This window comes from Platichthys flesus, chromosome 24 (assembly GCF_949316205.1).
Source record: "Platichthys flesus chromosome 24, fPlaFle2.1, whole genome shotgun sequence".
Classification (NCBI taxonomy): Eukaryota; Metazoa; Chordata; class Actinopteri; order Pleuronectiformes; family Pleuronectidae; genus Platichthys; species Platichthys flesus.
In genome coordinates this window covers 4,187,073-4,203,763 of record NC_084968.1, presented here as the reverse complement: position 1 = coordinate 4,203,763, position 16,691 = coordinate 4,187,073, and the positions used below count along the sequence as shown (strand labels likewise).

At 43.9% G+C, this 16,691-nt stretch overlaps 1 protein-coding gene across 2 annotated transcripts in view; it reads left to right on the top strand.

The window, feature by feature from the left end:
* Positions 1-16,254, top strand: part of kirrel1a (kirre like nephrin family adhesion molecule 1a) — a 31,258-nt gene extending 15,004 nt beyond the window's left edge. Inside the window, exons 3-15 of one of the 2 annotated variants that reach the window (XM_062384415.1) lie at positions 2,783-2,932; positions 3,018-3,175; positions 3,257-3,407; positions 3,569-3,674; positions 3,881-4,029; positions 4,197-4,324; positions 5,191-5,317; positions 5,566-5,666; positions 7,511-7,727; positions 8,319-8,426; positions 9,586-9,713; positions 10,065-10,142; positions 13,610-16,254. In XM_062384415.1, coding sequence (XP_062240399.1) covers positions 2,783-2,932; positions 3,018-3,175; positions 3,257-3,407; positions 3,569-3,674; positions 3,881-4,029; positions 4,197-4,324; positions 5,191-5,317; positions 5,566-5,666; positions 7,511-7,727; positions 8,319-8,426; positions 9,586-9,713; positions 10,065-10,142; positions 13,610-14,317 — 2,309 coding nt within the window. In that variant the 3' untranslated portion in view covers positions 14,318-16,254. Of the gene's footprint in view, positions 1-2,782; positions 2,933-3,017; positions 3,176-3,256; positions 3,408-3,568; positions 3,675-3,880; positions 4,030-4,196; positions 4,325-5,190; positions 5,318-5,565; positions 5,667-7,510; positions 7,728-8,318; positions 8,427-9,585; positions 9,714-10,028; positions 10,143-13,609 lie in introns of both variants that reach the window. The other variant, XM_062384414.1, reaches the window with a different exon arrangement.
* Positions 16,255-16,691: the final 437 nt, after the last annotated feature.

Below are 16,691 nucleotides of genomic sequence, written 5' to 3'. Positions count from 1 at the left end.
TTCATTGTAAAGATATGGTGGAGTAGAAAGAACAGATATTTGCTGATATATGTAGCGGACTAAAAAGTGAAAGGTACCTGAAAGTAAATCTATTTAAGTTAAGTACAGATATATGAAAAATGTACTTAAGAACAGTAACTAAGTATATGTGCGTGGATACATCCCAGAGTTTCCATTGGTCAACATTTGACTTTCAGAATAAGAGAACACTCTCACATATGTGACTGGGCAAATTTCTAGTGTTGCTACCAAGGCAGAACACTTTGAAAGCTCTCACACAAACACACACACACACACACACACACACACTGTTTGTAACAGTGGCGGCTAATGCGTGCTGACAAAATATCTTTGCTGCTGATTGTTTTAGTTGCAGCTAGATTGAGCCAGCGGAGCATTTTCCTACCCCTCAAAGAGATGATGGAGGCTGTCGTGCTACTGGAGGACAGCTTCAACTACTACAGCAGCTATCCCGTCACATCACAGTGTGTGACTCACTGTGTCACTTATTTAGCTTGACGTTAAATTTGGCTACCTCCTCCACATACACCGTCAAACGCTTGACGGGTAATTCCAAGGGTCCTCGGGCACATTTAGTTACAGACTGACACCCTTCATCTTGGTCAGGGAGCATCACATCATCACCTTTATCTTGAAAGAAGGGGCTGATACTGACTGGTTTTATTAAAGGCTAAATAAATACATATATATAGATATGCTCTCCGCCCCTTATTGTTCTTTCTCTTTGCATTTCACTTTAGCCTCCTGCTTTTTTCCATCCGTCCACATGTGTTTTTGACACAGCTTCCCTGACTTGAGCAGAAGTTGGCGGATTGCTGCAATTCATCTTTGACTTAATTTGTGCGGACCCCAATATTCCGACTATTGACCTTATTCAGATATGACATTATTTGGATTATGGCGTTTACATGAGTTGCTCATATATTCCATTAATTTTCCGGCTTACATGTTACAGAGCATAGCCAGATAAGGAGTTGCGTCTCATTCCGTCAGTTTTAAATACCCAACCTTAAATTGTTTAAATCTACGATGCTTTTTCTAAATGTAAAAGCTGCGGGTCTTTTTTATTTTTCCATCTTGTTTACACCCAGGACATGTGTAGTCCAGCAGTTGGTAACTGTAAATGTCCCAGAATGCTGTAAAAACTCCAATAGGAGAATGCAACATATAGTATATAGTATTATTGCTTATTCCGAGTATGACCTTATGTCAGTGTCCGATTCAGAGTGCTGGTTCAATCAGGTTTACATCAGAATATTGCTGTCCATGTAAATGTAGTCACTGTGTTGCAGCTGTTTCAGAGTAGCGCTGATTCGTCCAAAGGTGGAGCTGTCTAATTACTGGTCAAAACCAGCAGGCATATTTAGAAGTTATCTAGATTATCATTTGTGACATGCTGTCGCCTTGTATTTGTTTAGAATGTTTTTCCCCGGACTATGTCCCTTTATATTTATTTATTTGTAATAGTTGTATTGTCCCTATTTTTGTTAATGTCCCCTCTCCTCTCCCTTCCTCTCCTCTCCTCTCCTCTCCTCTCCTCTCCTCTCCTCTCCTCTACTCTCCTCTCCTCTCCTCTGTGACATCCTCATGTAAGATCACTCCTTTTTTTCCACCTCTCCTATCCTTCATTTAACTCGTCTCCTTCTCCCTCACCTTTATCCGGCTCGCCTCCTCCTGTCAACGCTCCTCTCCCACCTTTCTCTCCCTCTCTCTGTCCTCGTCTGTCGCCTCTCTATTCTTTCTTTGTCTCCCCTCTCCTTTCTTTTAATCATATTGTGTCTGTAATGGTCCAGTGCTTCAAGCCAAAGCTTTTAAATAAAAAACATGTGAACGAACACTGGCCTCTTCATGCACACATACACTCAGTGGGTGCCTGTGTATGTTTGTGTATGAGGCTCTGTCCCCCCCCCGCCCGCTCTCTCTCTCTCTGGGCTTTTCAACGCGCTTTCTCCCTCTGCACATTTCACATGCAAATGTGCGTATATACAAGCCACACACATGCACACATGCATGCAGAAACAAGGACACACAAGGTTAGGCGGGCCCGCGCGGCTCACTTTGGATGCTGCACACGGAGACGGCAGCAGAGATTTTCACATGCCATGTACATCTGGGCAGCAAACATGAATTCTGCACCATGCACTGGAGTCTATTTGAGTCCTCTAAAACGTTGTTGTCATAATGCATTCATCTCTCTCCACCCTGCTGGTGAAAGAGCGCGTGGATGCCACCTAATGGTGAGAATGTACAGCAGTGACACAGCTGGGCCGTGTGTCGGGATGGGGGAAGGGAAGCGAATAGCGGAGGGCCTGTGTTGTGTGTACGTGGGATTGTGTTTGTGTGTGAACGTGTATGTTTGGTCATGCGTTTGTGTTTGTTCATCATGTGCCATTGCGTCTCTCTGGTGTCAGTTGTCCTGATGAAGGAATACTTTTCCCTCATGTGTGACACAGATCTGATGTTTTGTTTACTTGCCACAAGCTGCACCGTGCTGCATTGTTTAAAAATTCTGATACACTCTACATGGGTGTGTCGGGTTTCTGGCACCTGCGATGTGTGAGTCTGTATTTGGAATTTCAAATCTTGAGGTATAGCGACATACATTCACCTTCAGCCATCAGTAGCGCTAGATTAGGGCTAAGATTAGCAATAAGAGAAGCATCTTAATCCGCATCTTAAAGATGATCCTGAGGTCCTAAGGTGGAAGTGGAGCTCATGTTAGTTTTTAATTGAATCTGTTGTGTGTTTCTTTGCGCCCCAGCCTGGCCCAGATACCAGGTGTTGCGCGTGCAGGAGTTGGGAGCGTACAATCTGGAGATCCAGACCGCTGACCTGACTGATGACTCGCTGTACGAGTGCCAGGCCCCTGATGCAGCGCTGCGGTCCAGGAGGGCCAAACTCACCGTCCTCAGTACGTTTGTGGTCTCATGTGTGCGTCTACATTCAGCACGTGAGGCCAGTGAGTTTTTCTAACGCTGCTCTCTCTCCTGCTCCAGTCCCCCCAGATGACCCGGTGATCGATGGGGGTCCGGAGGTGCTGCTGAACGCCGGCGAGTCCTACAACCTGAGCTGCGTGTCTCGAGGGGCGAAGCCGCCATCGGTGATCGAGTGGCTCAAAGACGGCCTGCCCGTGGACGGGGCTGCCAGTGCTACGGTAAGCCACACGTGCACCCCCCCACGCTAAACTCATACCTCCCTGAGCTGCATTTAAAATCACAACATTATCAATTACCAGGAGGTGCTCCCGGACAGGAAGAGAGTGACCACACGTAGCTACCTGCCCATCCACCCGTTCGACACCGACACCGGGAGGAACTACAGCTGTGTGGCCACCAACCTGGCTATTCCCACCGGCAAGATGACAACTGTCACACTCAACGTGCACCGTAAGAAAAGCTGCTCTTAATCTCAAATCGCATGCACGTCAATGTTATTATAGCTCTTAATAAGTAATGCGTGGCAGCCATTTTGTATTAGACACTCCTCCAGGTTTCAGCATATATAATAAGTAGTAAGCAGCCCCCCTCTCTCTCTTTCTCTCCATCAGATCCACCCACAGTGACCTTGTCCATCGAGCCGCGCTCTGTCATGGAGGGGGAACGAGTCACCTTCACCTGCCAGGCACAAGCCAACCCTCCTATAATGGGCTACAGGTCGGCCTCCACTCTCAGGCCCCTTTCTATTTTCACTGGGCCTCTTAAAGTGACAGTCACAGTGTTGCTTTTTGATTTGTTTTGTAAGATAAAAAAAAAAGATGTTAGATCCACAATCTTTAGACTGTGGGTTATCAAATGTTTATGGTTTCCGCCTGTGCCACATGTTTTGACAGTGTATGTAAATGTATTTCTCGGAATCCTAGGTGGGCTAAAGGTGGCGTGGTGCTGCAGGGCGCCAGGGAGAGCGTGTTCACCACCAAGGCGGACCACTCCTTCTTCACCGAGCCCGTCTCCTGTCTGGTCTTCAACGCCGTGGGAAAGACCAACGTCAGCATCCTGGTGGACGTCCACTGTGAGTCACACAACACTCACTCGTGACCCACTTCACTGCAGCGCGGAGTCAGATGGCTGAAATACACCACTTGTGTGTTTCTCTTTCGCTTCGGTCTGACTGCATCATTTCTCAAACACAATCAAATAATCACAAACCTGCTCCCTCTCTCTTTTTTTCGTCTCCAGTCGGCCCGATCCTGTTGGTGGAGCCGCAGCCACAGACGGTCGACGTCGACTCTGACGTGACCCTCAACTGCAAATGGGCTGGAAACCCCCCGCTCACACTCACGTGGTTCAAAAAGGGATCAAACATGGTGAGAAGCCGAAGCACACGTCTCCTCTGACCCTGAGGTCCTACTCACAAAACTAACCTGAGTATTTTCTAAGATACTCTTACTGTCAATTAATATTGAATCGGATCAGATGAGTGGACCCACTGATCATACAGCTCGTCCATCCTTATAAATTGAAATGCTGCAGCCGAAATAGAGGATAGGAAGGATTTAAAATGACATAAGATGACATCATACACTATTGGTCATCTTGAACAACCCTTTTCACTCTTCTCCTCTAGCCCGTGACCAGGAAATTACTTTTCTTTTACCCACTAACCTTTGCAAGAACCACTTTTTAAAACTAAAGTTACAATAATTATAAATGTTTTGTTGTTAACATCTATTGTGTGACAACAGCCAGAAGCTGAATACAAATAGGAGTATAAACATCTGCCCTGGTTAATAATGACTCCCTGGCTGGTGGACAAATAAACAGTGTGTTTATGTTACATATACTAACTAATATGAAGGTATAGTTCAGAGTGATGTGGACTGATGTGACCTCATCTCTATAACCAGGCGCGCTCAGGTGATTCTCCCTCTCGCACTGGGTGGTTACATATTTAGCCATCATTTTCACACAGCTAATTTTCTGATGGATGTGGTTGCCAGGCAACTGCAAAACCTTTGTGATGGGTTAAAAGCATTGTCAGCCAGTAAGGGTCGGAGCATTAGAGCATGTGTGCTGAAACAAAGCCAGACTTTAAAACATGGAACATAAAATAATGAAATGTACAGGTGGAGGTATCACAATGCACGCGCTTCTCTTCTACATATGTTTTATTTCCCTGCCGGTGTGAAGCAGATTTCCCTCGTTTATATAGTTTTTTTTCACTCCCCCACAGGTTCTGAGTAACAGCAACCAGCTGTATCTGAAGTCAGTGAGCCAGGCGGACGCCGGCCAGTACGTCTGTAAGGCCATCGTCCCACGGATTGGAGTAGGAGAGACTGAGGTCACGCTCACTGTGAACGGTCAGAAAACATCCACATAATTTCATGTATCCCTTTTAGAGGATGGAAAAAGTTCTTTTCAAAAGGTCAGCTTGTCAGTAAATGAAAAAGAAAAAAAATCCAAAGAGTTGATCGTTTATTTATAAAACCATATGAAAGCCTCTAGAACGGGTCGTCTTAGGTCATCGTCTTTAGAAAACATAAGTTTTGCACATTGATGTATTTTCTGTGTCATGCCCTCATGTGTCCTGTCGTTTTGACCAATGCAGGTCCTCCCATCATCTCCAGTGATCCAGTCCAGTACGCAGTGAGAGGAGAGAGAGGCGAGGTGAAGTGCTTCATCGCCAGCACGCCTCCTCCGGATAAGATTGTAAGTGGAAATGAAAAAAAAGGGAAAATGACAAGGATATGAAACCTTTCTTGCACCAAAACCACAATTGAAATTTATAAATTTGACCCCAGCGTCAATTATTCAGACAAAGACTGCCAAGCAAGGAAAAGCTTTGGTCACAAAGAGCACAAGGTTGTAGCTTTTAGTCTGACAGGGGTTTGTGTTTTACTGTTACTGTACCTTCTTGTTCCTAAATGGCCCTCGCTCCTGCACGGCAAATGCTTTTAGGCGCTGTCCCCTTTTCCTTTTGAGCGGTGACTCACCCTTAAACTCTCCCAGAATGTTCCTCCATCCCATCACATAAACAAACCAACACTAACACTAAGCCGCTCCGCTTTTAGCTCCTGCGTCAGAAATCAGCTCCGATGCTCTCTCCACTAGGCCGTATCGCCGAGACGCCACGGCAGTGCTAGCTCCCCGCCTCCCCCTGTGACTGATCCGTCCTGACTCGCAGTGCGCGCTCCTAATGCAAGTGGCAGAGGTTGGGACAGAAAAAGATTTATAAAATATAAAGGACTGGAGAGGAGAACAGTTGTCCTAGTAAACGCCTCAGCCAAGGAGCTTCTCCTTCTCTGGAATAAGTGGGCACATTATGGGAACATGTGGGTTTATACATAATTAACTGGCCTGCGTACAGTACTTCAATGCTGAATAATAGAGCTGCTTTTAGTGGCTTTAAAGTCGGAGAATGTGCGAGATTCAACTTCACTTGTGCCCGCACAAACACACAAACTGTTGCTTGTTGGAGGAAATCATGCACCTGGTCCATTAACATGTACTTGTTGTATATTTATGCAGTTTTCCTTTGTCATGCACGTCTGTAGTATCAATTCCATTCATATATTGCTTTTCCCTAAACATCTTTAGATGTCACTGCCTGTATGTCTGTTTGTAGAACGCACATCTCACGGACTATTAATCCAATTGGCTTCACACTTGGCATTTGTATTCTTAACGTTCCAGGGAAGTACAATGCGGAATTTGTTGTGATTTGAACACGCAACGCATTCATTATTAATAAACTTTGAATGAACAGCCGACCAGTACTCAGTAATAGTCATTGGGTACAGTGGGTCTGAGGACCGATTTGAATATTCTTCTTCTTATTTTGATAACCTGATTATTTTTATTTCACCATATCGTCCGGCACACAAACAATAAAATGTGGTTTATTGTAGAATCTCATTGAAGAGGACTCACTAATGACAAGGTGTAATTCTGAAGTAGCTCCGGAGCATTATAAACAGGCAGATTAAGAGCAGCCACAACACTATACACTCTCATATGAGAAAACGTTTTAAACTTGTAATCACGTCATTCGATTTCAATATTAAATCTGATATGTGGTTTAAATATTTTACATATTTGTATTTATATTTTATAAGCTATTTCCTTTATTTGATAGAGACACTAAAGGTAAGACAGCACTCCACCTGTAGAAGTGCTGGTTGGTGGAAGTCTTTAGTTTCATATGGAGCCAGGGTCTCTCCTACGGTTTCAAGTCTGAACTAACCGACTTCATATTTACATCACAACAACTCTCAGCAAGAAGGCAAATAATAGGCACAACACAAAATGCTTAACCATTCTTTTAAAACATGTTTCAATACTTTTAGTAAGGGTTTTAAGAACAGTTTCCATCTCAAACGTGCATAAAATGCCCTAAAATTCTTCACTGAGGTCTCAGGTACACACATCACAGATACACGACTATTCACCCTCCATGTTCAAGTTAAAATCTTCCCATTCCGGTTGTATTCCAAATAGGGCTTACCATAATTAATAGTTACATTACCAATTCACCCTCTGTGTGTGCGTTGCAGGTGTGGGCGTGGAAGGAGAACGTGTGGGAGAAGGAGAAGGGGACGCTTCTGGAGAGGTACACGGTGGAGCAGAGCAAATCGTCGGTGGAGGGCGGCGGCGTCCTCTCCACCCTCACCATCAACAACGTGATGGAATCAGACTTCCTGTCCAACTACAACTGCACGGCCTGGAACTCATTCGGCCCCGGCACCATGATCATCATGCTGGAGGAGACTGGTGCGTTGTGAAAACTATACAATGTCTTAGGTCATGCATTTTGGAAAAGTAAAATGTTTTTTGACTTTAGCTCAGGACAGATTCCAGGTGAGGGGCCATTGGGGAATGACTCAAATCCGATTGGCCCCTGAAGTGACCCTGTGCCCTGACAATTTATACAAATATTTGTCTTCTAGTTAGTTTTGAAAAACATGTGCCTGAACGAGAAACAATTTTCAAGATAGATTTAATGCTGCGCGGCTTTGCTCAAAGCTATAGAGTTATCAGAATTGGCCCCCCTGTTTAAAATGTGGCCCCCTTTTGGCCACTGATTGAGCAAAATCCTAGATCCACCACTGCAAAATAACACAGAAGAACATGCCAGGCTTCATATTACTTATTACACAGTTACAGTGTAGACAGAGTCTTGTGAACAATAGATGTAATAACAATTAGTTACCAACAGCTGTAAAAAAGGCTAAAATATATTTTATATGATTTAATGAGGATTAGTGGTTTGTGTTTATAAGACGGTTTTTCACAAATAAAATCGTTTGAAATCTTCATGTCGACTGTTTCGCTCACCATCTCCTTCTCTCCCCTTCATTTCAGAGGACGTCCCGGTGGGAATAATCGCTGGTGGGACAGTGGGCTCCACCATTCTCCTGTTCATCTTCCTGCTGGTCCTCGTTCTCATCTTCTACCGACAGCGCAAAGGCAGTGAGTCATACCCTGCACATCTAATGTAACACATAAACAATAATGTTAAGAATAATGCATTTATTAGTATGGCACGTTTTAAAAGAAACAGTAACAATGTGCTTAATACGTTGATATACACACATTTCAAATAGAGCAATACATACAACCGACAATCGAGAATGAACACAGACACATAAATTAAGCATGCAACCAAAGTTAACTATTGTTTAAAATAGCAGAGTCTATACAGACCAGAAATGCCTATTTAAGCATTAAAATGTGGAATTATTTGCTTAATATGTAAAGGGTCAATAAGAAGGTTTTTTTTTGGAGTAAATCACACGTCTCTGAAGCTGAATTAGAGTATGTAGGGAAAGGTAGGAACTTGCTACGTTTGACCAAAACAAGTTTAAAAGATAGAATTAAACCGAAACTATGACTATATAGTAAAATCAAGCATCTTGTGCCACTGAATCATGGTACAGAAAACTTATGGAGGAGTCAGACGTTTTTGGTTGCACTGCTGAGCAGGAGCCATTTGTGTGATATGTGTGAATTAGCCAAGGTTGTGAATGAACCAAATTTTTCTTTTGTATAGAGCAAAGACAAGTTCCATTACAATAAGTGTCTGTTTCAAATTCAGAAATGTTCTGTTGCTCTCGAGACGACAAAACAAAAATCCTTGTTTCTAAATCTTGTAAAGAAATGTCAGGATGGTTTATTTGTGTGGTTTTGTCATTGATGCTGCTGCTCTGGTTTCTTTCTTGTTCTTTTAGTTTATCTGGATAATTGTGTCTTATTTAGGCTGCGCACGTAAAGTGCATGACAAGTAATAGAAAATCAATCAGTCAAGTTTTCAGAATCCTTTTAAGATAAACCGCAGATCTGATGGAAAGACGGAGGCTGTTCCAAAGTTTTGAAGCAACGACCCCAAAAGCACGTTCGTTCACCTCTGGATTTGAAATAGGAACAGGGAACAGCATCTTGCCAGTTCATCACACACTTTTACGATCTGGTATAAATGCTCATCACAAGGCCTCGCTGCGTACCTCCAACTTCCTCCCCACCATGTGGATATAGGTGCCCCCTCTGAACCTGCAACCCCAGCTTGTGAAAACACACCGGCCGGGGGTGCGCGTGTCCAGCTGTATTCAACCTTGCCGTGTTTTGCTTCTAGGTCGGCGCGGGGTCACACTGGGTAAGCCCGACATCAAGGTGGAGACGATAAACAAGGAGACCCACAGCTTGGAGGAGGACTCCGGCAGCGTGTCCACGGCTTCGCGCATGGTCAAGGCCATGTACTCGGTGAGTGGCAGCAGCAGGATGAGTGTTTGTGTGTGTGAGTGAGTGTGTGTGTGTGTGTGTTTGTGTTTGGGCTGGACTCTGTTGATACAGCCTGCAGTCGTAGGAAAAACCTCAGATTAACTCAGCCGCCTCTCCCTGTGCTACACCTTCTGACTAAAAACCAACTCAATGCTTTCCCCTCTTTTTTTTTAACACTTATAATTCCATTTTCTCCTCCCGTTACCTCCTTCCCTCTTTTCCTGTTTTGTGGTCACCTTCTCTCCTCCTTTTTTTCCTCCTCTTTTCCCATTTTTGTTTTGTTGTTTGACCGTTTAGTTTCTCCCCTCTGTGTCCTTCTCTCCCTCCAATCAGCCATTTAAAGACGACATAGAGCTCAAGTCCGACCTCCGCAGTGACACCCTGGACACCCGTCAGGAGTACGACTTAAAGGTGAGAAAACGCTCATTTCTGTTCATTCCCACAGGACACAGATGGTCTTGAAAACCTAAGGCGAGGTTCTTCTTCAAACTAAAAACGATATCCGTCCACACAAGCGCTTTGGCTGTGTATAAGTTGTTATCCAGGTCAATACTCAAATGCCTGAAGACGCATTCCTGGCGACCACTCTTGCACACTAGGAATGTATTGGTCAGTGTGGACAGGAATTTTTTGATCGTGGGCCATTTAGACTGAGAAGGCTGAACTTTAATGAGACAATCCGGTCATGAGAAGATTTCTGTGATCGGTGTTACCGGCTCGTCCATCCCTTACTGCTGCTACCTAGCAACAGAGCTGGAATTACAAAGTTTTTGAATGCCCCTTGATCTATTTCAACATGTGTTGTGTCACCAGTGCCACCAAGTCTGGGGCAGACACCAGGAAGTCATGCACAGCTCCACTTAGTCCACACCATTACCTCATGGGACCTAATGGGACAGTCTAGTCGTGGCACTGTTTTAAAATGTAGCCTCCGAAGGATGCAGACCCTGAATTGAGATAGCAGAGTAAAACGTATATGTATGGAAGGAGCTCAATGCTACTTTATTTCCTACTAAAAGACCTAGAATGCACTAAGAAGGGTTAAAATCACATGTGGGTTGAAAAACAAAAGATACAGAAGACAGGAAATCAGACTGAAGTCACCGTGGGGTCTTGTGGAGTTCATTTTTGACAAAGGTTTCATTCTAATTATTATTATCACATCTCAAAGGTTTTGAAATACCCTAATCATGAGTGACACTGAGACTCTGAGTGACGCACTGTGCAGCGGGTTGACACTGAGAGCATCTGCCAGGCTGGAGAAAAATACACTCAGAGGGAGAGCACACTTAAATGTTTTATGTTGAAACCAACCCCAATTCATAAATATATGACCCCAAATGAGTCCATCGATTGATATCATCACCGCCATAATAAAGGTGATCAATCACCCTCCAGTGGTGCTGTGCAGAAGAATGGATTTTTGTTTTTCGCGTGAAAAAATAATAGGTCTGCTGCAGTTCCTCTACTATTTTCTAAAGGTGTAATGATTAAACCTAATGTTTTTTCTGGGAGATGGCGTTTACTTTGATTATCAAAACTCCCATTTTCTATGTAATTATACAACTTTTATTTAGGGTCGTGAAAACTACAACAACAACTTAGGGGTATTCTAATATACAATTTCACAATTTACCTAAATAAAAGACATGAGAGAAGGATTATGGATTAGAACAAATTAAACTTAAAATACACATTCATGTGAGTCATGTGAGATGTTAAAGTTAAAATGAGGAGGCCCAAACATGTTTAATAAAAATAAAGTTTCCTAAGACACTTGTATCTGTAATTTACAAGGTTCAGGATCAAATTTCTAAAAATGACAAAAGGGTAGAGGTGTACTTAATTTAACGATGTGCTAATTTGTTCCTTGAGTCAGATCTCCTATGTTACTTTGAGGAGTGAACAATATCTGTTTGATTCCTAATGAAACTGTAGCAAAACATGTTAGTATATCCTAGGCGATGATACAAACAGATGTTTTTACTTTTCCTCATTCCATAGTGCGATGGGCTCTGGCTTTAGCTTCTTTGTTTTTTCTGGGCAACGTGTTGTCGGCTGTGCCCAGCAGAAAGAGAAACCTTGAGCCAGATTGTCATTTGGATTTATCAACAAAAACATCTAATGGAGACCTCATAGTGTCTTCAGCAGAGAGGTGTTTCCTGTGCCGGTGGTCTCTTTGTCTTTGAATTTTCTTCAAAACTGAGTGTTATTCGATATCTGTGAGAACAACAGAGTCGGATATTTAACACAAAAACATTCTGCAGTGCGGTCAGCCGTTCTTTTCATTTCTGGTCGCTCCCTGCCCTTCGCTCTCAGGTCCACTGTTAGCCTCACTTCTCTTATTACTTGAAAATTTGGCGCTATTGTTTCAAAGATATTTAAAGGCAGCACTTTGTTAAAAAAATGAAAAAGAACAGAGGAAGTTCAGGCGCATTCTGCCCATTCAGCTGGCATGAATCATTTATAGGTTTTGACACCGCGGGGTTGTACTAAGGTGATGAATGTATTTTCACGCGTAAAGCTGCCAAATTCAGACATGAATCCACCCCAGGAGGTGGTTAGATCACCCCGACGACAGCCTCAGCCAGACTGCTTTTTTCTGCCTCCTGCTGCCTGAAGCCGCAAAGCAGTGAAGCAAAGTTGGTTGGGGGAGAAGTCTGGGTCCATGTTTGGTAAGGAGACGGTGGGATCATGTCAGAAAAATCTGCAAAGCAACGCTCGAGCGTTCAGCAGGGGGTGCAGTGAGCGGGGAGAGCATCTCCCCTCCACGACCCTGCGTGCTGGCAGGGATCCACTCGGCTGAAGAGGCCCGGAGTTTAACGCTGACATTTTGATTTCCGATTTTTCTTGTTAACTCGGTCAAAAATGTGAAAGTTGTGTGAATTCCATACAAAGCAAGTTTTGCATGTGCAGTTTTTTCTCCTGCTGGAAACGTGACACACTGATGTTAGACTAAAAAAACTCTGAGTACATACCAAGACAGTTTGTTTTTTTCGAGCTTGCTTATGTTGGATCCCATTTCCAAAGGAAATTGAGGAGCTCCTCTCAGCCAGAAAAAACTAAAACAGATGTAGATGATGGTGCGACTGCCCCGTGAATATGTCAAATAAAACAAGAAATTACTTCTACTCTATTCATTTCTGGGGCTTTCCCATTGTAAGGTCAATGGACAATGCTTTTTCTGACTTGAACTTGTCTTAATACTGTTAGATCTAAACAGTCATGTGCATTCATTTCTTAATTTCTTAAAACAATCTTCAAAGAAATTAGTATATACAATGCAGTGTATGTATTAACCATAAAGTGGTATCTAGAGAATAGGGACACAGCAGATATACAGTAGCTTTTTTTTCATGTCATGCTGCTTCCAGAACTTTCATCCAAATGCAATCTTATAATTCTTTAGGAATATTTATTTAAAAGTCTATAGGTACGTGAGAGAATTTGTTTGTATTATTTATTCTAATCTGATGTTGTGCTCCATGATGCCAGTCTGGATGGATTACTTGTGTAAAGTGTAACTGTGACACTAATCCGCTCGCACAGGGAGTGTCGCTGCTGTTGTTCAGAGCCTGATTTTTCTCTGCACCTTAATTTGCATATATTTCTGAAAAAGGGAAACTCTGACCTCAAGCAGCTGAGTCACAAAACAAGCCAGAGCCAGAACACAGCCTTAATGAAGCCAAACCTGGATGCTGAGCAGCTCGAGGCATGCAGCTCACCCTGACCTCTGACCTTCTATAAGAGAAGATTTGTCTGTGGCAATCAGATGAGAACATAACAATATAATGAACATACTTACATACTGAATAAAAATTATTTTGACCATAAATCTCATTATAAAATCTTTGTTGTTTCTTTCTCTCTGTCTGCAGGACCCGACCAATGGCTACTACAACGTACGAGCTTCCACCCACGATGAAGGCCGCCCTGCGTCCCGCTCCACCCTGCACTACTCTGACTACCGCTCCCCTACAGGAACACCAGGGGGAGCTGCATCTATAAGCAGCAGTGCGGGCGGCTCAGGAGCCACAGCCAGCGGCGGAGCCCCCGGCCCCCCTGGACCCCTTACCTCCCCCGGCCGCCCCCAGGCCTGCTACGACCCCAGACCCCCCTCTAGACTGTCCCACATCAGCTACGCTCAGTTTAACACCTTCACCCGTGGGGGCCAGAGCCAGCAGCCCCCTGCCAACCCCGCCCCCCCAGCCAGCGACTTCCAAGGTGACTGCAGCCTCATGGACTCTACTTCCCAGCTGGCCTACGACAACTACGGTTACCCCTCGCATTACCAGACCTACCGTATGGGTTTCGCCCCCTCCAGCCTGGCCCCATTGGAGGCCGGCCCATCCTATGAGATGTACGGGGTGGGATCCGGCGTGGGGTCCCCTGGGGCCCCTGGGGTCCCTGGGATCCCTGGGGTCCCTGGGATTCCTGGGGTTGGGGTGGGTCCCGGGGGCCCACCTCCCTCGGGATCAGAGACTGGACTCGGGAAGTACGGCAGCTCCACTCGCTTCTCCTACACCTCGCAACACTCTGACTACTCCCACAGCCGACACACACAGAGGATGCAGACTCACGTGTGAGACAGAGACGCAGAACCACCTCACAGTCTTAGCTGAGCATGAGGAAGCATCTTATAAATAGCGTCACACCTAGAAACACACACGATCACAGATTTACACGCACATTTTCACACGCCAAACACATTCTACTGAACGCATACAAGACTACAGGACACAAAAATATAACATCACACACACACACACCCATGCACAGTCAGAAGACCATGCCCATGAGACAGGGAGGGTACGCGAAACGCTGAGGAACAGAGAGGGAAAAAAGTAACGAGTGGGGGAGAGGGAGCTTTAGTGAGACAGGGAAGGGAAATTCCAGGCAATTTTGAATTCCCTCACTCCCGATGTGTTTGTATATCTGAGCTCTGAAAGAGCGGACGGCGCAAGTCACAATCAAGACTGGGAACAAGAGCGAGAACCACAGAGAAGAGGAGGAGAGATCACAGATCTTTGGAGCTCATAGCCTTCGCTATAGATCGACTTTGTAAATGATGAGAGTGAACGTCTTAAGGCAAACTGTGGCAAAAGAGGGTTTGGGAAAAACCTCAAACAGTGGAAGTCATTTCTGGCCGCCTTTTTTTTTTTTTTTTGCTGGTTGTCTTATTCAACAATCATAGAGCACATATATAGAGTATCCCAGAATGCCCTCCTGTACAGTGGTACATGCCATCATGCCTGTTAGGCAGTGTGGAGGAGTGTATTGGGGCAGGGGTTGGGGGTTGGGGTCATCATTTTGCACTTCATCTACAGTATTCATGCTTGGACGTCCCTTATCTATATCTGTGTAATGTCCTCTTTTTATTTGCACACCAGACTAGAGCTTTGTATTCTATTTTTTAACATTACAGAATTATTTTTGTCAATGTAAAACATGTAATGTGTATGTATGGACCAAAAGTTTGAACGGGAGTGCACATACCTCGGGCGAGTTCCCTGAGGGAAACCCACTGAGACAGAGTAAAGAGTCGTGCCAACAACCGAACCTGGAATCAGACATCAGAAAGGTAAATCAGTGTCTGAACGAAACCTAGTGCCAAGTGTTGATGTTTTTCTTCACCTTAGACCGTGTATATGCAGTAGAAGCTCCTTCTATCGGCAAGTGTCGCTTTACACGCCAGGCTCGGGGGGGGCCTCGAGTCATTCCCAGACGTTTTCGTCGGCTGGAGTCTTTTTTCTTTTCCCTCGGAGCTCTTAACTACAAGCCTGGTGCGGCCTGAAGAGAAAAACACAGATGTTGGGTTGAGAACTGAGTGGCCTTATAGGGGAACGTGTCATACATTTCCATTTTGAATCATTCCTCATTGTGTGTCTGCCAAAAAAACAGCCGGAGGAGAATGTGTATTGATAGGTTCATTGAAGGCTTGTCTACAATATTGACATATAGTGGTGTATGAGTGTGAGCGTGTGTGCGAGTGTGTGTGTGAGAGAGAGAGAGACCAAGAGAGACCAAGAGAGACCAAGAGGGAGAGTGTGTGGGCGTTGGCGCGCACACATCGATTTGTACAGTGTGTTTGTATAGACGTGTGAATGACTGTGTGTGTGGGACGGATTCTGTTAACATGCAGTGACCGACTCGTGTGTGTGTGTGTGTGTGAGCGCGCGGCTGTTGTATGCATGTCAGTGTGTATACAGTATGTGTGTGTGCGTGCATGTCTGTGTCCAAGTGTGTGTGGGTGTGTGTTTCTGTATATGTCCATATCATTTCGCTCACAATCCTGTTACAGTACTTTTATACCTCTGGTAGGACTGTATCCTGTATTATTGTGTCTTTGAATTTAGAAAAATCCAATGTTTATCTTATTGTACTGTTCTTCGTAGCAGAGAAAACTGTTCAACAGATGTACAACGAACGTTAAACTCTCATTTTTTAATTTCATTATCTTCAATATTTTTTAAAAATGGTATGTAATTATTTTTCCACAGTATTACATAAATAAAAGCACTGTTTTTTATAAAATGCAGAATTTGTCTTCTTTAATCAGATGGGTACTGGAGGCCAAATACAGGATGGATTTCTTTTTTAAACCTGTTTTATATTCGTCCACACTTATTGGATATATGTTATATATCATTTATTTAATACATATACATACATTTGATGAATTCACAGCAAATGCTACAAATACCATTCATTTAATTTATGCCAGGTGCAGGGATTTGTCCTTTATTCTGTCACTAACATATAAATATTAGAAATAATAAAAATGAATCACTGTTGTTTTTCTCTCTTGGTAAATGTTATGCAAAGGTCTGACAATTATTCTGAATTCATCCTTTTATTCATTTTAAGGAGAGACAAAGCTGTTTATTTCTAAAGCACTGTCATACACAGAGGTTTCCAGGGATATGTTAAATAACAAATCAGAAAGCATAGTTTTAAAAA